This window comes from Saccostrea echinata, unplaced genomic scaffold (assembly GCF_033153115.1).
Source record: "Saccostrea echinata isolate AGI-Se365-2 ecotype Australia unplaced genomic scaffold, CSIRO_AGI_Sech_v1 ptg000008l, whole genome shotgun sequence".
Classification (NCBI taxonomy): domain Eukaryota; kingdom Metazoa; phylum Mollusca; class Bivalvia; order Ostreida; family Ostreidae; genus Saccostrea; species Saccostrea echinata.
The window spans coordinates 3,471,708-3,497,852 of NW_026889757.1; the positions used below are offsets into that span (position 1 = coordinate 3,471,708).

The 26,145-nt window shown below is 34.4% G+C and overlaps 1 protein-coding gene across 1 annotated transcript in view; it reads right to left on the reverse strand.

Annotated features, from left to right (window-relative positions):
• LOC133180929 (neuroligin-4, X-linked-like) overlaps positions 1 to 23,225 on the reverse strand; it is a 105,556-nt gene extending 82,331 nt beyond the window's left edge. The window contains exon 1 of the mRNA XM_061315391.1: positions 22,677 to 23,225. Within this exon, the coding sequence (XP_061171375.1) occupies positions 22,677 to 23,112 (436 nt within the window). The 5' untranslated portion in view covers positions 23,113 to 23,225. The remainder of the gene's footprint in view (positions 1 to 22,676) is intronic.
• Between the last annotated feature and the right edge of the window lie 2,920 nt (positions 23,226 to 26,145).

Sequence of the window (26,145 nt, forward strand, 5' to 3'; positions counted from 1 at the left end):
ACTGCTGGGGTAGCAAAGAAGACACGATGGCGTCATTATTTTTCAATACAATTTCTAAAAACAAATAACTACATGTCGTTTGTGTTTATTTCCAAATAAATTATTCCTCAAGCTTAATTTCCTAACTGATGTATAATTCACAAAATGTAAAACTTTGTAGAAATTCAACGACTAACGCTGTGTTATGTATGTTTTACTTAAAAATGTATGGCGTCCCTTTCACGTTAAAAAATTATTTCTCAGTTGATAAGTATATCTAATCGATATAGAATACCGACGTTATCGTAAGGGGAAAAAAATAAAATAAAAATTAAAAAAAAATACATGGGAAGCAGGTTGAAAAATGATATTATATGAAATCTAATTTAATATGTCCATGTACTTTAAAACATTTTTAAAAATATATACACCGTACGGAGTGTAATTTCTAAAACCAAATAACTACATGTCGTTTGTGTTTATTTCCCAATAACTTATTCCTCAAGCTTAATTTCCTAACACGTGCATTATTTACAAAATGTAAAACTTTGAAGAAATTTACCGACTAACGCTTTGTTATGTATTGATATATAGGTAAAGTAAAGATTCCATCCTATGATGTATGCATGCAGTGCAGTCCTGCAATTTCCGTGGAGAAAGGTTAAGGCGCGTATTTTTTAAGAAAAAAAAATGTCAATTTAGCGTGAAAAATTTAATTTCATTCAAAGGCATCGCCAATGTTTTGGTTGCAATTTGATCGATGCAAGCGACGTTATTTTACCTGTTTGTGTACAAATTGAGAGCGAGAAGTCTTGTTAAAAGGATTTTTGTTTGACTGGGGGGGGGGGGGGGGAGGTTCTACTGATAATTATAAACTTGCTATTGTCCTCATAACTTTATTATACCGAAGCAGACTTGTGTACGTCACTATCCAGATAATACCAGAAGAGTCCCGAGATCATTGAAAAGCGAGGGAAACGAAATGCTGCCGGTGGATAGTTTGATGACTATTTCATTATGGGCAAATAGTACAAGAACTATTATAGGGATTATAATTTTTATTAGGTGAATAGACCCCCCCCCCCAGTTATAGCTACCAGTATTTACTTTTTTCCCCTGAAGTCGCCTAAAAATGGCAAAATATTGCCGACTCAGCGAATTAAGCGATCAACAGTTACATGTATTTTCTCTCACAAGCTGTGTTGCTGAGAACAAAATTGCCTTTGCTTAAACGTTGGAGGCATGTTACATGTATTTTCTCTCACAAGCTGTGTTGCAGAGAACAGCATTGCCTTTGCTTAAACGTTGGAGGCATGTTGAATCCAAAGGAAATTTTAAGAGCCATTCTCTGTAATGTCTTTAACTTTTATATAGGAGCTGTGGCACGCATAGTCTCAGAATTTCTCCAAACTCTCTATGATAAAAGTCTTTGATACCGTAAACTCAAATCAGGCAAAAATTGGTTGCTACGTGTCATAGTTACCATAGCAACATGTCCTAAAGTTTGACAATTGGCATCTTTCAACATGTTTGGAGTCCCCCAGTCAACGTTTGCAGCAAAGCAAACAAGTGGCAATGACTGTTTCTGAAAGTTGAAGGCTTGATGTCTTAAATGCATGATAAACATGTTTGGTAAATCAACTATTACATACGTTACTATGGAAACAAAGTATTCAAAAGTAATAATTTTGTTCATTTAATTTTATAAAGTCATACACTTAAGAATAAAAACAATTATAGGTTGAAATGCAAGCAAATAATAGACAAGAGATCCATATAACATATACCAAGGACGAAATATATTTCTTATAGGTTGGCAATGGTTGCCATGGTTTTAATACCACAAAGGGATTTTAAATTTACTCTCTTAGTGTTTTAATCTTATCCTATCTTTTTAAAAAGCATATTTCTATTTAACTGATTATCAATTTTTAAAGGCGTTGGTCTGACCCTAATTTTCACTTTTCAAAAAATTCAAATTCAATTCTTTAAATAGAGCGTTGCTATGGAAATTAGCCGAAAAAATATGCATAAAAATCTGAAAAATATTTTGTTTCCTTGGATACGTACCCTTGTATGTAGATTCCCAAAACTTTTATGATTGATATACGTGAACAACTAACCTGACTTTCAATTTTGACTACTTCCCAATCTCTAACTGGATGCAAAAAGCTGGCACATAGGATTTAATATTGATATAAAAGTAACAAAATCGAATATTTTCTCTTCTTGGTAACCATAGCAACAGTGTTGTATTTTTCAACAAACTTTATCAATATATGACATTCAACTTTAGTTCTACCAGATAAGTACTATTCAAGGTGAGTAAAATAATATATTTCTTGATTAAACGCTTAGTAAATCCCTAAAGCAGCACAAAAATATCACTTTAAACAACTGGTACGTTGTTTCCATGGTTACACTGCAAATTAACAATTAATCCCAATTTTTCTTATGTTGTCGGTGTTGCAAGGTCCTAAGGATGTATATGTGTCAGTCATGAATTTTATTGTTTTTCCTCAAGATAGTAGCATTAACCCAATCTTAGCAACAGATTTTGCATGGTTACACTGTGTTACCATGGCAACCATGAAAGTTATTTTTAGAATAATATTGCCAATACCTAATTACTTAAGGTCAAATAGTTTTATTGTTTTTCTTTGGTTGTTGATTGAGTTTGATCATGTAACATCTATAATTAGTGAATATTGAGCGTTTTTCATCATTTTTCAGCATCTAAAATGTATTCCAAATGTACCCATGGTTACCACTTACTTAGAGATAAATTCTAAATAGTTTCTTTATAGCATAAATGGCAACAAGGTGTCATGTTTTTGTGAGAATTGTTTGTTTGTTTTTCTTAGTCTTTATTAAGGCTTAATAAAGATTCAAAGTAGCTGAAAATCTCCATTTTTTCAACTTTTCTGGCTGTTACCATGGCAACCAAGACACATAGCAACGAAATTTTGTTTGATATATGTTTCTGGTGTCAAGTTGTAATAATGGGCAAAGTTTCATCAAAATCGGTGACCATGCGTGGCAAAGAAGTTTAAGTGGTTACAGAGAATCGCTATTAATTAAAAAAAAAGAGTAGAAAGAACATATCGCCTTATTATAACTTCTGGAAATTAGCTTTATTTGTCATTCTCTGTTTGTAAAGCATATGTACTGGTACAAGATATATGTAAGAAATGCTTTTCTGCATATATGCATTTATGACCAAACAAAAATCAACTCATGAAAATAGATTCATGACTCCCCCCAAAATATGTATGTACGCGTTATATTGCTTTTTAGCCGTAAATCGAAGCATTTTAACCATTAAATAATTTATACATTTTGTAACGAATTTGATTTTATGCACAAGATGAATGTAAAAGCAATTAATGACGCATGATTGGATACGATAGACAGTCCCCTGTTTACACCTGACATTATTTTGTGTGTGAAATGTATTCCGAATAATTTAAGTTATTTACAAATTGTTCATGTTTGTCGTATTGATGTGGAAATATTATAAATTCCCGACTCTGGATATTTTACAGTTCTGTTGTATTAGGTATGAAGTAGAAGAAGTTGCAAATACTTTTAACATTATAAAAAATATAAAGCAGAACGAACGCCTGTTTGGGAGCAGACCATGAAATGTACAAAGCTCCACGGGTATTTGTTGTCATATGCGCATTATTCCAAACTTGACTAGTAATACCTTTAGATAATATTTGTCTCTAGGTGGAAATTTACTCGGCAAAATGCGCCATCCCATTGTTTAAGTTTTATATGGTGATTACACCGCCTATACCCGATTTCGCGGATACAACGATACCCCGATTTCAGGGACTATACGCGATTTCACGGATAATACCCGATTTCGAGTATTCTAATGACACTATTTACAATATGCTTGTAGTCTTAGGAGAGCAGGTCTTCCAACAATCTGTTCGGAATAACCATTGGTTTGAACTGTGTCCCTTATCATCCGGTCTGTCTTTAAAATATAAAAGACATATTTTTTTAATTTTAACATGAAAGAGTTTTTAGAAAATGTTGAAAGATCTTTTTCCTTTTTTTTTCATCCTCAATGACAAATGAATCCTATTCATGAAAGCAACAGGAGTTTCCTCGCTTTATCCTGTTTTTCTCAACATACGTATTGATTGTTGTATGATCAATGAGTGAGTGAAAGTGCACTAACTTTAACTATATAGTGGAAGTTCATGCACATAAAAACCATCGTTGAACGTTCTTTGAATTGACGAATATTTGGGTTAAGTACTATGGACCCAAAAGTTAAAGGGTTATTTCCATGACATTTGAAGCACATTATAATCCTTGATTACCCGGTATTTCCTTCCACGTTCAAACTAAACCTAAAGAATAGACTTTAAGCCTATAACTCATTCATATATTTATCTGGCTGAATGATTTGAAAAATTCTGCTTGAGTTACAAAGAATGTGTATCTGAAATTTAAGGGAGGCGACTGGGGTTTTCTTACGTGAAAACTACAATAGAATTTTTTTAAAAATTGACTTCAGTGTATATGCCAAGTTTAGGGAAATCTATCGTCAGGTTATTTTCAGGGACCCTCTGAAAATACAGGTACATTTACTACAGGATTACATGGGAAAGTGCTAAGTTTTTGCACTTTAAAGCAAATTTTACAAGTACTTTAATAGACAATTTGCTCAAATTATAATCTTTGATAATATATAAATTATAACAATCAGTTAATATACTTGAATAGAAACTTTTGCTTCTCAATTTCTGGATGCATCATTTATTTAATATTCTTATGGACAGGAATGAAACAAGTCTCAATTCTTGTAATAAGTTTTTCTTGGCTAATTTTATGTCATACATCATAGTCATTGTATTTTTATTATATTGTCAACCATTTGCCCATGAAATTACGTGATCTTAGAACATAAATTCTTACAGCGTTACCAGAGTTACTTTGTATTTATGATGCAATAAATCGGAAATAGACAAATCAAGAAGCACGTGGTTTTAATCAATGTTGTATAGCAGCGATTTATGTACGTCTATAATTTTATTGGGGCAATTTTTACTCTGCGATGCATGCTGCATAGTTGGCGAGATCACAATGAGGGACATAAATGTATATATTTTGGGCCATACATCAAAGTTGTTTAACAGTTCCATAGCTACGAAAATATTCATTTTTTTTAAAAATTTTATTTATTTATTTATTTTTTTTTTTTTTACAAAAGAGCACCATACATTTATACATGTAGATTTTGAATTTACCTTCAATGAGTAAATTCAAAATTTACAACATGATAATGCACCTAACTATAGGACTATCAGAACATGCTGCTTTTGGACTTTCTCTTGGTTAATAATTCTACAAACCCCACAATATATTTGTTCCCTGATAAAGACCGAGGGTATGGGCCCGACAAATCTAACCCAATTTTTGCAAATGGATATGGAGGTATGCTACACAGCTTATTCTTCTTTCCATGTAGCAATTTTTTCCAGAATCCTCTATTCTACAACTGATATCGTGAAGTACACCCGGGACAATGTAGGATAGAGTTAATTACACTAAAGAATGGAACACTTACAAGGAAAACAAACTGTATCAATTGACATTCAATTAGAGGGATGGACTTTGAAATAAATGAATCCACTACATCCTAAAAGAACTTGACAATTTCGTTCCATCTCAGCAACCCAAAGGAAATTCACAATGAAAGAATGAGATGTCTAAAAGCAAAAGTACCAACGTATCTCTAAAGCCATTTCTGTAAAGTAATGGAAATACAAAAAAAATTATTCAATCAAGACTGGCGACCTATCAATGTTCTTCCTGGTGACATATAAAGTGAGAGTCACATAATACATGTACTTCCCTTATATAGGTTCCTTCTTGGATCCTGTTAATGATAACCTTTTGTTTTAATCAGTTTTCGTCAAGAATGAGTTTTTCATGCCACTGTGCTACAAAATGACAGCTATTTACATACATACGGATTCTGTCCAAAGAACAATAGATATCCATGTATAGATAGGGCTTAATCACAGGTAAAAAAAAACCTCAAATGCACCTCCAATGTTTTTTTCCAATTATTTTTTTAAAAAATTGCATGCATACCAAGTGTTAGTGTCCGAGATGATATATATGTACATATACATATATCCCATAAATTTCAACAGCACGATGTTGTAGTACTAACCAAACAAGCTAATTCAGAGAATTTGTGTGCCCCGCTTAGGGAAAAAAGAAGAGCATGCGCAGTTCGATATAAAGATTTAATTGCTTATTCTTTATATAGAAGATTCTTTTCATATAGAATATTTATCACACTGTAATAATGATTTTATGAGTTTGTACACGCCAGACGTCATAACTTTTTCAATCACATGTTGAATAGTATAATTTAGTAAATAAAAAAAAAACATTAAAAAAAAGGAAAAAAAGATCGCACTGGATTTGAACCCGGTACCTCTCGCTTGTTATGCAAGCATCATACCCCTAGACCACGCAGGTACTTGATTATACAGCAAATTAAATGCAAACATTAGATCACATATTATGTTTATATTCATGTTCGATATTGTCAAAATTTTACACAAAACATGGTGTCTAATATAGCCTTTACTGAACAGTTCTAATAGATTTAATTAGAATATAAGGTCCGCCGACAACCTGTATTATACGTAATAACTCTCCACATGCCCCTGTGCTAAAAATAGTACCAAGCGACTTTTAATACAATATATAAAAAACAAAACGGGGCAGGACACTTTGAGAGGGGCGAGAGAGGCCATAGGGGAGTTATGGTATGAATTTTCATTGCAAAAGCTTAAAACCTTCTTGAGATATCGTCCGGAAACGAAAGTGTTACACACAGACGTAAAGAAGAATTTACGACCTTGAACTTTGACCTCAAAATCGATAGGAGTCTTCCTTAGGCCACAGGGAGTTGTTATGTAAAATTGCATTGCAAAAGCTCAAAGGATTCTCGAGATATCACGCGGAAATGAAAGTGTTAAAACAGACAGAATTTATTACCTTGACCACTGGACCTCGGTGAAAGCGGGGGACAAAAATATATGACCTTTGATAGTTATTTTTTCGCCGCAGATTAGTATTAAGAGTATAAGTATTCGATCCTGAAGAACTTTCATCCATATGTTGGGACATGTTTATTGACAAAAGAAAGTTAGTCAACGATTTATAGAAAAGAAACTCAATTTAGTTCTTTTTTCTAACTATCAGACAAGGCATACTGACTATTTTGGGAGAGAGTCAATTGCTCTCAATTGCTAAAGAGAAAACACTGTCTGTCTGCTATATGTGAAGGAGTAGCTAGATTATCAAGTCACCTGTTCGTACACTGAATCCCTGTCGAAGGAACTGTCTTAGGTTTTCGGAAGGGAGCACATTGATCATACATATACGTATAATCATGCAAGATATTGTATACCAAATTATATGCATTTCATGTTTTATAAGACAAGCCCTATCACTTTAACTCTCTATTTATGTATTAGATGTGAATATTAATAGGAATTATTTTTCATTACTGATATGCAATAAATTTTGAAACTTGTACCCGAACATTGTATACATAATACTAAACTTCTACCACCAGACGTATATAGTCAGCCAGAGATGTGTTCAAAACTAAATGAATCATTACTCAAAAACGTATAAAAATTTTACACGGACAATTCTTAAACATGAAATGTGAAGATAACATGTAAATATTTTTAACCTTGACCTTAGAGTTTGACCCACTTTAAAAACAACATTAACCTTGGCCATAACTTTCGAATAGTTAGTACTAGGGCTTTTAAATTTCACAGGTATACTCCTTGTGACAAGACCTTCCACTGGATACCAACAATTTTGACTTTGATTTTGGAGTTTGACCTACATTGGAAAACTTTAACCTTCGCCATAACTTTTGAACAGTTGATGCTTCGGCTTTTATATTTTGCATGTTTATTTCTTATGACAAGGTCTTTCCCCAGCGTTTAATTTTGACCCTTTGACCTTGACCCACTTTTAGAAAACATTAACCTTGACAATAACTTTTAATTGGTTGGTGCTTGGGCTTTCATATTTATCAGATATGTCCATCAACACAAGTCTTTTCTTTGGGTAACAACATTTTTGATCTCTTGACCTTGGAGTTTAACTAGCATTTGAGAAACTTTAACCTTCGCCATAAGCTGCCATAGGGGGGCATCAGTGTTTCACAAACAGATCTTGTTCTTAACTGAAATGCATTGAAAAACTAAACATTTATATATTTTCCAAGGAATATACTCTAAATCTTGTCACGAAGCAACAATGCACACTAAATACTTGCTCTTTATTCAATGTGTTATTACGCATTTATATATAGTGTTGTATTTGCTCAATCAATTTAAATGAAAACATTTATCTACATAAAATTATTGAAAAAATACATCAAATGTGGCCTTCAATTCGACATTTAGATAGATCGACAACGTTTTATCAATTAACTATAGTTACTTCCATTTATATGTTGAGTCGATATATCCCAGTGAATTTGAAATAAAAGACACAACAGTGTCTGACACATCTATTTCAAGTTTGGATATTGTACTAGAGAAAGACGTTAATGGTACGGTATTACTAAACCTAACAACAAGACTTTATGATAAACGTGATGACTTCAACTTTTCTATCGTCAACTTCCTTATATTTGTGTAGCAATATACCCTTATCACCTGCATATGGGGTTTATGTCTCCCAGTTGATTCGATACGCAAGGGCATGTTCTACGAACGATTAATTTTTAAAACGCTGCAAGCTATTAACAAACAAGTTGATGAAACAAGGATATCAACAGTCTCGTTTGAAGTCATCATTTCGCAAGTTCTATGGTGGATACACTAGCCTTATCAGAAAATACAATCTATCATTAGGTCAAACGATGACTGACGTTTTTCATACTAACTGTTAGGCCATTATTTACAAACTGAAATGTCTACGGATTTTTCCGTGTACCCCATCTTGATAAGAAGCACACGGAATGTGACTTACTCCTCCATGGCACCCGATCCCGCCTCTGATGTTTTTGAAGGCCCAATAAGGGAGTAGCTCTGCTTCCGTCTTGTATTATTTAAATAGACCATGAGCTTGATTACTGTTCGTTATCTCCAAATTTCATTCGCTGATAATGCTGACTGTTTTTGTTCATGCTGAATGTTTGCTGTTAATGCTGAATGTTTGATTTCAATGCTGAAAACTCGCTGTTGATGCTAATTGCGTGCTATTAATGCTAAATACATGTTATTTCATGCTGAATGCTTCCTGTTCATGCTGAATGCTTGCTATAATGCTTGTAATCAAATTCTAGTAATGTTCGTTGTTAATGCTGTTTGCTTACAAACGATGCGATTGTTTTCTTGCGTTGATTTGTCACAATGCTGTAAACGTTGATTATTTCACTCATAAGTATAAGGCGTCACCAGATACCGGTATTTTAGACCTTTACCGGATTTTACGGCAGTTGAGCAGTGAGGGTTCATAGTGTGCCAACGCCTGTCTCGGTTTTATCGGTCTTAACTTTCACTTCAAGTGTCGTGCGCTTGACGAAGGAACAGTTACAACCTATTTTATATTGACTTAGGTGTTTGTAGTAGTCACGGTCTTCCCATCATGAAGTGAGCGAACTGCCGAATGAGCTCCCTTAATAATAAATTATTTAGTTATATCATAAAAGAAACTTTAGTTGTTTAAATGTAAACGGTCTGGGAAGTTTGATGATGGATTCAGATTAAATTTGATCTTAAGTTCCTTTTTTGAAAAGTAAGAATTAATGGATTATGCAACAGCAAATCATCAGTTTGTCTAGCTTGAATGACTTATTGATTGATTCTTGTTTTACGTCCCGTTCGAGAATTTTTCACTCATATAGAGACGTCACCATATACCGGTGAAGGGCTTCAAATTTAAACCTTTTACTCGGCACTCATGATCAAGGCCATGAGGGTTCTTTTTCGTGCCAACTCCTGCCGTAACACGTGGCCTCGGTTTTTAAGGTCTCATCCGAAGGACCTGCAACTTTCACTTCAAGGTGCCGAGCGCTTGGCGAAGGAACAGTTGCTACCTATTTTTTATTGACTTAGGTCAGTCGGGGCCGTGATTCGAAAACACGACCTTCCGATCACGGAGCAACCGCTCCACCGACTGAGCTACCGTGACGATCAGTTTGTCAAGATAAAGTAATTTCACTTTGTCAAGAAAAGTTACTATAACCGAGTGTGAATAAACTATTTTCTCGAAATATTTGCCTTAACAAGTGTGAAATTCGAAAGGAAAGAGTACGTCATGCCTTCAGACTGATTCTCAGAAAAGTGCAAGAAAAAATGTGATGGTCTGTTTAATAAGTAGGTCATGTTCCTTGAACTTGAAGCAAGGGTTTTAAATACTTATAATCGTGGTTAATCAGTGATACAAAATGTGTCAAGTGTTGAGCTTATTGCAAATGAAATGGGGTCACGGGATAACCAACATCTCATTTCCAAAGAACCTTGTATAATTTTTTTAATGTTCAGGGGCTCTATTTGGCTAGAGTTCCTTGTTAGAGAAGAAATGATTTTATGCTAGCGGGGATTTTCCTTGCTTTCACAAATTATATTTGAATAAGTGTCACTGTCATTAGTTACAAATCACCTTCTTTTGCCAGAGGATCACATAGACAGTTATATTTAAGAACCTTTATATCCAGGGTCGACATTAAATTGGTAGATACCTAAGGATATCTATATTAACTGGAAAAGTATCTCTTTCTCGCACTTTTAAAGGTGAAAAAAATCAGCAATATTGAAAGAAAAATATAAGTCTTATAAAGGTCGTCAACTGTACAGTATGATTTATACCTAAATATCTTAGTTTACTTTAATAAACCCTTTAATACATTTGAAATCTGTAATTCAGCATTAAGGTAATAAAAATGTAACTGCATGCAGTTCATTTTAAGCATTTGACAAGACATCATTGAAATGGCACCCCAAAACACATGCGTGGTTGAGAATCCGGGGAAGGGAGTGGGGGGGGGGGGGGGGCGCAAGGCTATCGTATATCATATCTTACGGGTCAAGATTAAAATTTTCCGTTCTATCCATAATTAAAAAAAAACCATCTGAAGTTAAGAGGTAATGTTATTTTAAAATAACGAAAACCAAGAAAACCCACAACAAAATATTTTTTCTGACAAAGGCTTCCTTTTTTTGTTGTTTGTTTGACTTTTTTTTTTGGGGGGGGGGGGTGTGTGTTCTAGATCTTGTTTTGTTTTCTTGTTCGAGAAAAAAAGAACTTGAGAGGGGTTATACGGAAATATATGGGGTCCTTGAAAAAATGCATATGGGGCGAGACATAAGCCGAGCCCAATATACGTTTTTTCAAAGACCCCATATATTTCCGTATTACCCTTCGTTATATTTTTGTTTTTAAATTTCAGAATGAATTAACAACTTACATCACATTAACCTTAAGCTTGGTTTTAATATTGAAATTTCTAAATCTACGAAGAATGGTAAGATGCATGTATTAATATATGATTGCGTTGTTTAGAAAAAAAAATTACTCTACTCTTTGAATACATTACTTTAATTATAATAGATCTACTGTTGACATACCAGAAGAGGCGATGTGATAGTAAGGTGTGTGCTGTTCGTCAGTCCGTCTGTCTGCCGGTTAACAAGACAGATTTCTATAGACGCGATTTTAGCAAGAGTTATTTTGCCATGTTGGGTTATATTGGAGGTCAGCAAGCCCAGATTCCTTCATTATTAAACCAATTTAAACTTGTCATATTAAGCAATGAGGTGAAGATACAGTACATGTAACACAATTTTTCTTACGAATATACACAATGTATGTTAAGGGAAGCTTCCTCTAATTCATAACTTTAGTCTTATAAAGATTTTTGCCCTTATATTTTTGCCATACATGTTTAAAATTGGTTGCTCAAAGACTCGGTGAATATTCCAACATAGGGGGTGTATACTATGTTGTGCACGAGATGTATGCTTTCGAAACGAAAGAAAGGGAGTCGAGGTATGTGTTTTGTTGTTCAACTTCTCAATTTATGGATACATGTATATTTCACCGGAAAGCACATGCTTACGGAAGAAAAAACGTTTGAAACCATTGTACACTTTTTAGTTTCATAGAACACATAAACTCCATTCCGAGAATATCAGCAAGGTTGACGCTACATTCTGTTTATGATCAAATATCAGAACAAAACTTTGCTTTATCATCTTTTTATACCCCCGGATCGAAAGATCCCGGGGGTATATTGTTTTTGTCCTGTCTGTCTGTTTGTCTGTCTGTTGTCAACTTTAACCTTGCCCATAACTTTTGATTGGTTGGAGCTATGACTTTCATATTTCACATGTGTATTCCTTGTGACAAGACCTTTCTTTGGGTACCATCATATTTGACCTTTTGACCTTGACCTTGGAGTTTGACCCACTTTTGCAAAATTTTATGAGACTTTAACCTTGGCCATAACTTCTGAACAGTTGGTGCTTGGGGTTTCATACTTCACATGTGTATTCTTTGTGACAAGACCTTCCTTTGGATACCAACAACTTTGACGTTTTGACCTTGACCTTGGAGTTTGACCTACTTTTGAAAAACTTTAACCTTGGCCATAACTTTTGAACAGTTGGTGCTTAGGGTTTCAAACTTCACATGTGTATTTCTTGTGACAAGACCTTCCTCTGGATATCAACCATTTTGACCCTTTGACCTTGACCTAGGAGTTAGACCTACTTTTGAAAAACTTTATCCTTGGCCATAACTTTTGAATGGTTGGAGCTAGGGCTTTCATACTTCACATATGTAATCCTTGCGACAAGACCTTCCTTTGGATACCAACCACCACTTTGACCTTGACCTAGGAGTTTGACCTACTTTTGAAAAACTTTAACCTTGGCCATAACTTTTGAATGGTTGATGCTAGAGCTTTCATACTTCACATATGTAATCCTTAAGATAAGACTTTCCTTTGGATACCAACCACTTTGACCTTGACCTAGGAGTTTGACCTACTTTTGAAAAACTTTAACCTTGGCCATAACTTTTGAATGGTTGGTGCTAGGGCTTTCATACTTCACATATGTAATCCTTGTGACAAGATCTTCCATTGGATACCAACCACTTTGACCTTGACCTTGACTTTTATTTAAAAAACTTTAACCTTCGCCATAACTTTTGAACAGTTGTATCTAGGTCTTTCAAATTTCACAGGTGTATTCCTCGAGACAAGACCTTTCTTTGGGTATCAACATTTTTTTTTATCTTTTGGCCTGGATTTTGACTTGCATTTGAAGAAACTTTAACCTTCGCCATAAGCTGCCATACGGGGGCATCAGTGTTTCACAAACACATCTTGTTTATATAACTGTTTAACACGTGACTTATGTAAATGTATGAATAAATTGTCTGTAAATAAAGTAGTTCTTATCTAACGATACCGACGAAAAATCAATGTTGTGTCCGAGGTGTATGCAACCTGTTGGTCCCGGGGTGTATACCCCCTCTTTTTCCTAGAAATGTTAGTGGAAGTACCATTGAAAGCATTATTCATACAAGTGTATGTGACAGAAGGTGTTTAAAAAAAGACCTTAATACCAAACCAAGAATTAATTTCCATCAATCTAATTAAAATTAGATGTTCCGAATCCGCTACCGCTTCTCAAACATCTAACAACATCCCATTCGGGGTCACGTCAGAGCGATCTTTCGATTACCCAATGAAATCGCCGTCGTCGAAATCTTGGCTTATAGTTCGTATGCGATTCTTTTTTTACTGCCAAACCTAAACGCCCGAGGGGTTTCGTAGTAAACAAAATATGCATGGTAAAGACCGTGTTATATATGAATGTGACGTGGGGGATATATAGTAGTTTGTGTATTTTCGTTTGCGTTATTCAGGTAAGAATGCCAGACTGGCGGACTATAGCTCAGTTTATACCAAAATTACTTTAATTCATCGTAAGACAGTCTACTGAGCATCAATAATGTAAAGAAGTAGCTGTGGAACTAATTTTTGAATTGTATACAGAAGGTTGAATCTGATTGGCCAAAATTTTTATGTTTATTCGTAATCGAAAGGTCGCTCTGACGTGACCCCGAATGGGATGTTGTTAGATGTTTGAGAAGCGGTAGCGGATTCGGAACATCTAATTTTAATTAGATTGAATTTCCATTAACATACTGAATTCGAAGTACAAAACGAACTAGCTTAAAAAAATCAAAAGAATTAAAAATTGCAAAGGGAATGATGACCAGAAGTCATTAAAAGCTGGTGTGAAGGAGGATTGCTAATTTTTTTTTACTGACTTTGGTCTGTTGCGACCGGGGCTTGAACCCACGCCCTTCTGATTACGGGAAAATGCTATGAAGGTTCATTGAAAACGCTTCCGCTCGTGTACAATTTTGCTTGTATAACGAATTACATTAGATATTTGTTCTCAATTAGACTGCCTTAAAGTACCTGATTTCAATTAAACTTGGAACACAAATAAATAATACTAGGAATGCATAATTCTACATATAATTTCAACAAATTGTTGCCTTGATTACTAAAATTCTATGAAATTCTTTCAAAATGCTACGCTTTTTACAATTTTAGTTGGATTTCATTAATGTTAAATCAAGTACATAATAAAAGTACACAAAGATTCATAATTTACTTTGCTTTTGATGAATCGCAATCATCGTTACCAAAAAATTGAATTTTTTTTGTTTTAAAATATGCTTTTTCTTCCTTAGTTTTAGTGGTAGGGCGCTCGCTTCGTGATCGGGAGGCCCGGGTTCGATTCTCGTTCGCCGGGCCGCGTCAAACCTAAGACGTAAACATATAGGTAGTGACTTTTCCTTCGTCAAGCTCTCGGCACTAGAAGTGAAAGTCACGGGTTGCTCGGATGAGATCTTAAAAACCGAGGCCTCGTGTCAGAAGGCGTTGGCACGACTGCCCAATGGCCCTGAGTGCCGAGTAAAGGTTTAAATTCGAAGTCCTTCACTGGTATATGGTGACGTTTCTACAAGAGTGAAAATTCTGGAATGGGACATAAAAAAACAACATTTCAATCAATCAATCAATTCTTAGTTTTAGTCCAATTCCAATAAAACTACAAAGATACATAATTCTATTAATTGGGTTTTGATTCATCGGCTCAAGCCACTGTCCCGATCCCGCCATGTATGCCTCCTCTATCCGTGGCTGCTAGATCAAACAAGCAAATTCAAACAATTCTGTCCCTAGTTTTCGGTGTCTTAGTGGTAAGAAATTATTTATTTTAACTGTCTTGTTTGTGTTTCCTGTCTTGTCTTGAATAATAACAATTTTGGCAAAGATTAAAGCTTCTCAAAACTGCATCAAACTTGAAGATCAAGGTCATGAGGTCGAATATCTCTTCTGCAGCAAAAGCCTCGGCCAAAGATAAAATTTCTATAAGTAGGTCAAAATTCTAGGTCAAGGTCATGAATTCAAAAATGATATCTATTTCTGTAAGGTGTTGTAATAGGTAATGAACATCCTATAGCCCTATCTTCTCTCATTCAAAGTTATAACCAATGTAAAATGAAATTCAAAAAGACTGCAGGTTAAACTTTAAGGTCAAGATCACGAGGTCTAAAAACCAGAGTATATCCGGAAAGGTCTCGAAACAGGTAATGAATATTTCAAATGCCCTATTTTCTCTCAGTCAAAAGTTACCAGCAATGTTTAAATTTTTGAAAGTTAAGTAAAATTTCAAGATCTAGGTCTTGAGGTTAAAAATCAGAGTACATTTGGAAATGCTTTTCACAATGCACATGTCAAATATGAATGTGCTATCTTTGAAAGTTAGAAGGAATGATAAAATGTTTGAAAATTAGGTCAAACTTCAGGTCAATGTCACGGTGTCAAATATCAAAGCACTCTTGGAAAGTTTTTTTACACAGTAAATGCACTTGTCAAATATTAATACCCTATCATCTCTCATTCAAAAGTTATCAACGATCTTAATATTTTTGAAAAATAGGTCAAACTTAAGGTTAAGGTCACGGGGTCGAATATCATATATTTGGATACTTTTTGACAAAGGTAATGCACTCGTCAAATATGAACACCCTAGTCAGATATGAACACCCTATCATCTCTCATTCAAAAGTTTTCACCAATATTAAAATTTTTGAAAAATAGGTCAAACTTGATAGGAAAGGTCACTGGGTCAAAATCACATCATGTTTTGAAACGTCTTGTCACAGGTAATGCATGTACAAAATATAAAAGCCCTATCTTTTCTCCTTCAGAAGTAATAACCAATGTTAATTTTTTTAAAAGTAGGTAGGTCTTCAAGGTCAAGGGATCAAAATCATTGTATATTTAGAAAGGTCTTGTCACAGGTAATGAACACTTTAAATATGAAATAAAGCCCTACCTTCTCATTCAAAAGATATGATTATGGTTAAAGGTTGTTAAAATATTTGAAAAGTTAGTCAAACTTCAAGGTCACGGGGTCAAAAATTATAGTATGTTTGGAAAGGTCTTGTCACAGGTAATGTTCATGAAATATGGAGATAACGAACAGTATTCAAGCTCAAAGTCCATTAAAACAATACAAATCAGCAGCAGAGCAAACATGGACCTCCAAAAACCTCAGAGGTGGGATCAGGTGCCATGGAGGAGTGAGCATCACCTGCCCACAATCACACCCGCTGTGTGATCCTCGTCATGATCAGGAAATAACGGAAAAATCCATCGACAATTCAGTGTGTACATGTACATAATGACCTAACAATTAGTATAAAAACGTCAGTCAGCATATGACTTAATGATAGATTGTATTTGCTGACAAGGTCATTGTATCGACCATAGAACTTACGAAATGATGACTTTAAACGAGACTGTTGATGTTCTTGTTTCATCAACTTGTTAGTCATTAACTTACCTCGTTTTAGAAACTCTTCATACTTAGAGAATGCTCTTGCGTATCGAATCAACTGAGAGATATACACGCCATGTGCAGGGGTGATAAGGGTATACTGCTGCATAAGTAACCTTGGGAAGTTGACGATTGAAGTTAGATTACCATTAACGTCTTTTTCTAGTAAAATATCCAAATATGAAACAGATATGTCAGACCCTGTGGTATCTTTTATGTCAAGCTCACTAGAAAAGTCCTAGCTTTTCTCATATAAAAAAGTTTGACCAAGGTTTGTTAAAATGATTGAAAAGAATGTCAAACTTCAAGGTGAAGGTCACAGGGTAAAAAATCATAGCATATTTGGGAAAGGTCTTGTCATAGGTAATGCACATATGAAATATGACAGCCCTATCTCTTCTCACTCAAAAGTTAAAACCAATGTTAAAGTTTTTGTGACAGACAGACGGGCAGATGAATGAGATTTAATGTCCCCTCGCTTTTGCAAAGGCGGGGACAATAAAGTATAATCAAGCCTCTTATGTGTGTATGGGTGACGTCATGTTAAACCAATAAAAATAATTGTTTCTGTTGCAATTCAATCAACAATATACAATAAATATTACGTAAACTACAATTTGATTTTGAAAGGTCGCGGCAAAGGTAATATTATTTTCCCTATTATGCTTTACTCGCATTTATCAATATTTTAAGGAGCTAATATATATATTCCGTCTCATTCAATCAAGGCCAGAATGGGAGAGGCTAGTATATTTTAGCTGTGTTTTGCATCGAAGGTTTTGATTTAGATTAACAGTCTTGCAGTGGTTGATAAAAATAGAATAATTTTGGTATAAAGAATAATATAAATTCTAACAATAAAGAACAAGGTACGGTTTCAATACAAATCCTGCCCTGTGTTTTTCTTAAAAATAAAAGTGATGTAAAAAATTAAAACTCATGCTTTCTAAATCATTGAAATTCCATGCAGAAAGATCATACACATCATTTTTCTAACATGACCTTCTAAATGCTAATTGTGACGTCATAAACTTGTGCATTTTCCCGTATTTTCTTAAAAAGTTGCAGAAGACAACACTTTTCAATGGAATTTTCTTTCAGATAATATTGTCCACAGGCATCGCCCACAAGGATTTTGAGATATGTGATTTTTCAAAGAATTTTACACAACATATTCAAAAATTAAAGTGGGCGACGGCTGTGGACACTATTTTCTTAAGGAAAAGAACCCTTGAAATGGGTCATTTTGAGGCTTTTTCTGTTTAAAATAGAGAAATGCATCAAATTAATGACGTCATATTTCCAGAATGGTACTCCTCTATGCCATATTCTTTTCTGATTTATCACAGTCATATACTCAACTAATATTGAAGCCAGTTTCAAATCTTTTTGAGAACATTAAATTTTTAGGGCACAATAAAGCTAAAACAGTACCTTCTTTTTGTGTAAATTAAACAAAGAATCAGAATTCTATGTATTGGTGTTGCCATAACTACTAAGTTCCAAGTCCAGGTGTTGCTTTTTCTTCGTTTCATAACCCCCCCCCCCCCCCGGTTGAAAAACGGATGGCATAATGTAATAGGGGTGTCCCTCCGTACGTCCTTCTGTCTGTACGTCCTTAACAATGGTACCCATAACTTTTTAACAGCTGGTGCTAAGGCTTTCATATTTCAAAGATGTATTTCTTTGACAAGACCTTCCCTTTTGTATCAACAGTTTGGACCTTTTCCATTGACCTTGGAGTTTGACCTTCTTTGAAATACTTTAACCTTGGCCATAGCTTTTGAATGGTTGGCGCTAGGGCTCTCATATTTCACGTGTATTTCTTGTGACAAGACCTTCCCTTGGGAACCATTAATTTTGACCTTAACCACATTTGAAAAACTTCAACCTTCGTCATAACTTTTCAACGGTTGGTGCTAGGGCTTTCATATTTCACAGATATATTCCTTGAGATAAGACCTTTCTTTGGGTACCAGCATGTTTGATCTCTTGACCTTAATTTAGAGTTTTGCATCTGAGAAACTTTCACCTTCGCCATGAGCTGCCATACAGGGGCATCAGTGTTTCACAGACGTTATACCCGTTTGGGTTGGGGGTGGTATCAGTTTGTGCGTTCAGTACTCACAGTTCCTCTAATTACAAGTACAATCAAGTTGAGTTTCAGTCCCGTCAGAAACTTCTGTTCTTTTTTTGTAACGAGGATAAAATACAAACCTATATATATTGTTAATTTACTTGAAACTACGAAGATCAAAGTTAAGGTATTCATTTCACTCTAGAGGGAAAAATTCGTAAACCTGTATTTCAAAAGATATGAAAGTATAAAGGAACACTATAGGGACATACGTAACATCAAATAATAGATACTACATTTTTCTCTTAATTATTAAACAAGTAAAATGTCTGAACTATATCAATGATTCTTTCAAGAATTCAATCGAAAAACTTTTGAGATGTAGTGTAAGAGCAACTAATTTTGTACACGCATTCAGTGCTTACTTTTGATGAACGGACTGTCGGAAAGCTATAAACCTCTGAGACGTATTTACAGCAATTTGGAATGATAAATTTAAAATCATTGAAGACTTTTATTCAGAAGAGACATTACTCTCTTTTTTTTTTTTTGATCAGTGCAAATGACATCACTTACCATAGATTGTTGTACACTCTTTGCATGTGAGTACTTAATTGATAATCATCAGACTTCCGAGTAATCCATTTTCGTATTAAATGTACGAGTGCGTTTTCGTGGGCGTTATAATCAAAGACATTACATGTATACTGTAAAATTATATAAGTTTACATTCCATAACATGTACAACTTATCCAATCGCATCACAAGTTGTTTTTACGTATTTTGAGATACTAAGGATCAATCCAAAAGGCAGTTTTACTAAGCTAGCTATATTTAATAATTAAACCTTTTGTTAATAGGCGAGTACTACAATTAATAAAAATATTGTTCTTCAACCTTTAAAATATGAATTTTGAATATTGAAGGAAAGTAAGCATACTAATACAACATAAAGCACAATGTTGATTTTCTATTCAAGCTTTTTAAGGTAAATGTATTAATATCAGACGTTATCGTAAAATAAATGGTAAAAGTAGGTATGGTTTGCTGCATGCTAGAACATCAAAACTAGTTCGACATGCTAGAACATTTGAATCGAAGCTCAAATCCATTCCTTCCGTTAATATTTTTATCATTTCCATACTCTAATCTTTTTTTTGCACTGATAAACAAACCTTTAGGACATCATTTTGCTGCTAAGCGTCGGACACCCAATCGGTGATCTCGTCTTTTACTCATCACTCGTGACAAACTCGCCGAAATAACGTTGACAAATATGCTTAATTTGTTGATTATAGCCAACCAAATCAGGAAATAGATCTCTTCAATTTTGAAAATACGTTTATTAGTTTGCTATTAATGATTAATATCTTGACGCTTGTTAAAAGGTGCACATTTTGTTTCAAAACGATTAAAGATAAACCGTACAGGTCACTTACATCAAAAACCAGAAAGAAATTATATGGGAGTACCTTTCTCAAACTGCGAAATGCACCGGTGAGTAGATTTATTTGCAATCTGTGTGTTAACTACGGAAAAGTTTTTGTCATTGCCGAACATAATACGTAACGTAAACTTTAATTTGTTGATTTGCCATCGCGACTCTGTGGAGCAGCCAATCAAATGACCTGCGCATATTAATTACATACGACGATTTTTCGGCGAGTTCGCCCACTGGTGATGAGTAAATGACGATATCACCCGTGAGTATCCGACGATGGTGAAAATAATACAAGTATATATTTAGCCATCTAGCTCAGGTCATTAGGCAATGAACTCCACTTTACTCCTCCCGTAATTGACAAGCCTAGGAAGTGAATCTGTTTAGCAAGGCATAATATCGTAAGGACACGTTAGCGAGTATACAGAGTACTGGTTACTCTGAAATAAATATTCTACTAAGTATTGCATTTTGTATGAGAATCCTATTTGAAAATAATATTAGAAAATTGTATGAACACGGAACACATGCTATACAGTCATTTAGTGTATAAAGTAAGGAGGTCAAGTGTGTAAAAATGCTCTGTGAAGGATGATGTTCGGCTCTGCAAATAGAACTGCAGTATTTTTAAATTAATAGATAACCCAGCAAATGGGAGCACTGAGGGTTAATATTAATGGCACTCTAGCATGTCCCTTTGACGCGCATTTTTTTTCCTTTGTAGGTTTTTATCACTCGGCGAATTACCAGTAAAGTAAATCCATGTCGCAGCATCGATCCCACTAATGTGTCGACAGGCCACCTTAATTGTAAACAAACACACTGATTGGGAAAATTAAGCTAAAAACAAGACCATTGTCCTTAAAAATCATGTAGATGAAGTACTTTGTGTTTCTTTTTTGAACATTTATGCCTTAAAAACGATAATGACCGTTCTTTTGAAATGTTCTGGCTTAACAAGCACTAATGACCCAATCGTCGAAAGGTTCAATAAGCTTGTGTGAAAATTGATTTAAGTGCGATGTATCCGACTGTGTCAATATGAGATGAATTGTGATCTGAAATCTTTTATCAATTACGTTGATTGTTTTATTCTATGATTCAATGCACAGTTTCGGATTCACCTGATGATGATCGCAGGTTTTCAATAACCTGTGGACTTGGTTTAGATGTACGACACATGGGTCATTTGTGGACTGTAATGGAAATACGTTTCCTTGAAACTAAATTTTGTTTTTAATCAAGTAAAAATGGCAAGTTTAAACTTGAATTTGATGTCTCCTATGCACTCTTACGAAACCTTTAAGATGTCGAGCTATTCAAATGATAAGAATTGTATTACAGTTGAATGAAAAATGATTTTTCCAAACCATAAATTACAAGCAATTATTATTTAACTTGCATTATGTCTTCAATAACCTTGGGAAAGCATTTGTAACATTCACTTGATGAAAGAAATTCTACTGAATACTTTTTGTCGCTCTTAAATTACATAATTCAGTTTTTATCTTCCAAGGCTCAATAGAAGATATTACAGATTTACATCCAGTGTCTATTTCTCCGGTTTCATTCTGTGAGATTGGAAACCCATGGGATGAACATGCATTAACAGGACTAGTACGTGTAGGGTATAGACATGATGTACAGTGTGGATGCAGATAAGGGAAGTTGGTATTAATTCCTAATATGTCCTACTTTGTGTTTTAATTCACACAATTTAAAGGTTACCGATAGTGACTCTGAACTTAAGTTTCGAGTTTGGTATGAGTTATGGCTGGATGAATTTGCATTTCGAATTTTTAGTCTTCTAACTAAATAAAGACCGACACGTAAAAAATCAATTTAATGAAAAAAATCTCATAGATAAAAAAAATTATACCATGTATTGTATATATGCAAACTTCAGTTTAAAGAACATTATATTAAATTTGATTCTCCATAATTAGTAATATCTGCATATGATAAATGAATTATTTTCTTCACTCAGCACTCTTTTACATATCATTTCATTTCGTTTGCTTTACATCAAATAATCTTCATGTATACCTAATGTCCTTGAAACAATGATTAATTTTCTGCTTTCTTGACGTAAAGTAACTCTCATTATTATGAAAATGAAGAACGTCTTTTTGTTCTAGGTAGATGTAATAAAGGTTGAGGGATTGACTCTAGCAGTGTGCTTTATAACTTGTTTCCTCCATGCTTGTCAGTGCATGTATTCACTTACCTTTTCTGGCAGTGGGAATAACGAGGGAGAGAGTAAGGCACGACTCGGACATTTCGTTTTTCTGGAGTAACCCTCTTCTGTTGAGAGTCGTGGCCCTTTTCCAGCACATGTCCTTAACTTTGTAGATCAGACTACCGTCCTTCTGATAACATAATGGTGGCTCTGTAATATATTTCTGTACGGCTTTCGTCCTGTTAAGATATTTGTCAGACCTTCCGAAAGGACTGCGAGGAACTGCAAATGTTATACCCAGAATTCTGTCTACTGGATGTAAGTTTGTGTTCGGAAACGTTATCAAAAATCCTTTTAAATTTCCACTTTTGTAGGAATACAGATTTCCTATGTCTCGTAAAATTTTTGTATTGCAGATGGAACAGGCGACCATTGTGAAAAACGTTAGTACATAAACACAGATTTTTCTATGTTCTCCCTTCATATCAAAATGAATGATTATATTTCACCGACAAATTGTTGCAAATTCCACTATTAAACTCCATTTAGATAATGGTCAACCAGTAATTTGTTGTGAATTGAAACGAAAGATGGCCAAACTGAAGGGTATTGGTGAAAAAATAGAGACGTAAATTTACTAATGATCATCGAAAGAAATCAGTAATTCAACTGAAAATGATACACACGTTCAAAAGCCACCGCGACAGGTAGTCAGCAAAGATCAATACGACTGCCATCTCCCCGTAGATCATACCGGGCTTGTATTGAGCTCTTAGTCTATATTAACCAAAACATATTTTCCGATCGGTCTCATTAATTGGAATCCGTCGTGTCGCATGAGCACACTAAGAGAATGACAATCCCACAGAAAAGTTGTCCAAGAACGTTCGTGAGAGACCTGTGGCGAATATGAGACAAGTTCAGAGTTTGCCGGGAAAATCACACTGACTCTTTTTTTAAAGCATTCGATCGTTTTTATTCTTTCTGTATTGTAATTGTTTCTGAAATAGGATATCAAGCGAGGACGAGTGGATAACACGACTAAAAGCAATCGCCCAATTTCCACAGCACAACATAAATATTTCATATCACTATAAGTTCATAGAAACGTAATGACTTGAACCGTTTATAGCTGAATTCTTAGGTTAGTAGAGCCAAGCATCATTTGAGCAATTTCAGTTGGATCTCTGAGGGGGACATTGCCATAACTTGATGCTAGGTCTTATTTTATTGGGGTTTATTTTATGCAGTTGGAAACAAGAATGTGGATGAAATTTATTTTTCTGTTAAACTTGAACAGCCAACAAAATCGTAAAATAGAAAATGGACGGATATAAAAAAAAACGTCATTCCAAAGGCGAGGATTTGACACTTCCGTGCTCGATCGATTGTTGCTTTACAGTTTTTTGTTTCTTTCGCTGGAAAGAAAAACCGAAATTCGTGTACATTTAGTTAGAAAAAAATTCTCTCTCTCTCTCTCTCTATGTATATAGACAGAGAGAGAGAGAGTAAAAAAGTTTTTATAAAATCCACTTGCTTCCGTGATTTATTTTCCAATCTTTTAGATGCTTATTTTTGAATAGTTCATTCAATCATTCTAAAATAATATGAAATTCTACTAACATACAAAACGAAACATTCAAACTCATCTTTCGTATTTAAAAAAAAATCTCATATGTGTTTGTTTTTTTTAATTTAAACAGTTATTTAGATAACAAAGAAATTTAATTTGACTGGAGGCTCCATGCCTAGTTAAGTCCTTTCGAGTCATAAAAAAAAAATAATATCTACATGTGTCAGTGGTGGTTAGAATCTTGCGCAAAAGATTTTTAGCGTATTTTTAAAAAAAATATTCTGAAATCTCCGAATTCCTGGTTGTATAGAATATGGTTCAGATTTTATGCACTTAGAATGCATAAAGTGTATCTTTGAACTTTTCCATAAGATTGCATTTTTACCCAGCGCGAATATTTTGCCTCGCCACATTTCCGTTTTTGCTGTTATCACAAAATTATGCAAAGCGTCCTGGATATCCGTAAATCAGAATCTGCCAAGATATTATCATTTTTCAAATATCTGTTTTAAATCAAGCATCGATAGCCTTACAACTCCTATTGTTTTCTCTTGTTTTATGGCCGAAATGAGTAATGATCCGGCGGTAACATTGAGTTATGACGGTTAGAACGGACATAATCGTATTCAGTTGCATAACAGTGTAAAGATTACGCTAATATAGCTTAAGGTTTCACTGAAATATTTGTTATGCAAACTTGATAAATTTGAGTTCGTTGAATATGAAAAGTAACTAAACGATGGTTTTTTTTAATGCAAAGTACTACATAAACAATTTCCCAGGGCGGAAACCTAAAACTCATAGAATACTAGTTTAGTTTATTAGTCCAACTATCGACACTGCAATCAAATCAAAACGATAATTAAATTAATTGCACTTTGTTTCATGTTTATGCAGATTGACTCTTGGGTATACAGAATATCCATACATATGCTAACCTATAGCTGCGTATACATACTTTCCCAGTATTGCGTGGTACTGTTAAACATTCTCTCGAGAAATTATCATTCCTGTTGAAAAATGGAAATGACGCACACCAAACGATAAATAATGAGTTAGAGAGAATTCTCGCCACACCAAAGAGCATATTTCATTTTTCTTGAAAGGAAACCTGTTAAATAACTCCTTTACCATAGACGTACACAAAGATCCAAGTGCTCAGTACCATAGACGTACACAAAGATCCAAGTGCTCAGTACCATAGACGTACACAAAGATCAAAGTGCTCAGTATGATAGAGCACTACCGGAAGTAAAACGTTGTTTTACTTAAAGCATGTACATGTACAAAGTCGCTCAAATGACTAATATTTATTACTGTACTAATCTGGTCCAGTAGTTTGAAATAATTTTAACTTCTCTTGGAAACTGCAGAAATCAATCTCAACCCACTTTGTCTTATGTTTGGGCAAAAGTTGCTAGTTCGCATCCTTTAGAAAACATTTTTAACTTTCTTTTATTCAAACTGGCACTTACATGTAGCAGACGAACGAGTTGGATAACTAATGAATGATACAATATAAGTCTTATGTAATTCAAGTCTCTTGGATTCTCGAACCCACAAGGATCAAATATTGAAAAACTTAAAAAAATTTTTTTTGGTTTTTGTTATTTCTGGTGTTCTTTTAGACAGACAGTTAACATTGATATAATGAATGAAGAGACCTCTATCACTTGAATGTCCTAGGTCCTATTAAAAACGATATTCAATTGAAAATGCATACCTTTGAATATATCCTCTACTTCTGGAAGAGTTGCAGACAAACTACACATAAAAATTAATATAAAGCAAGACGTGGATTCATATTTACAAGACGAAGGATACTAGGCCCAAACCTCTGTCTCATACAAAATGTGAAAATCAGATCTTTTAAATCTCTTGTAAAGTTCATAACTGGTGTTTAATTGTGATTTAGCATGGCATGCCTAAGATCTACTAAGCCCT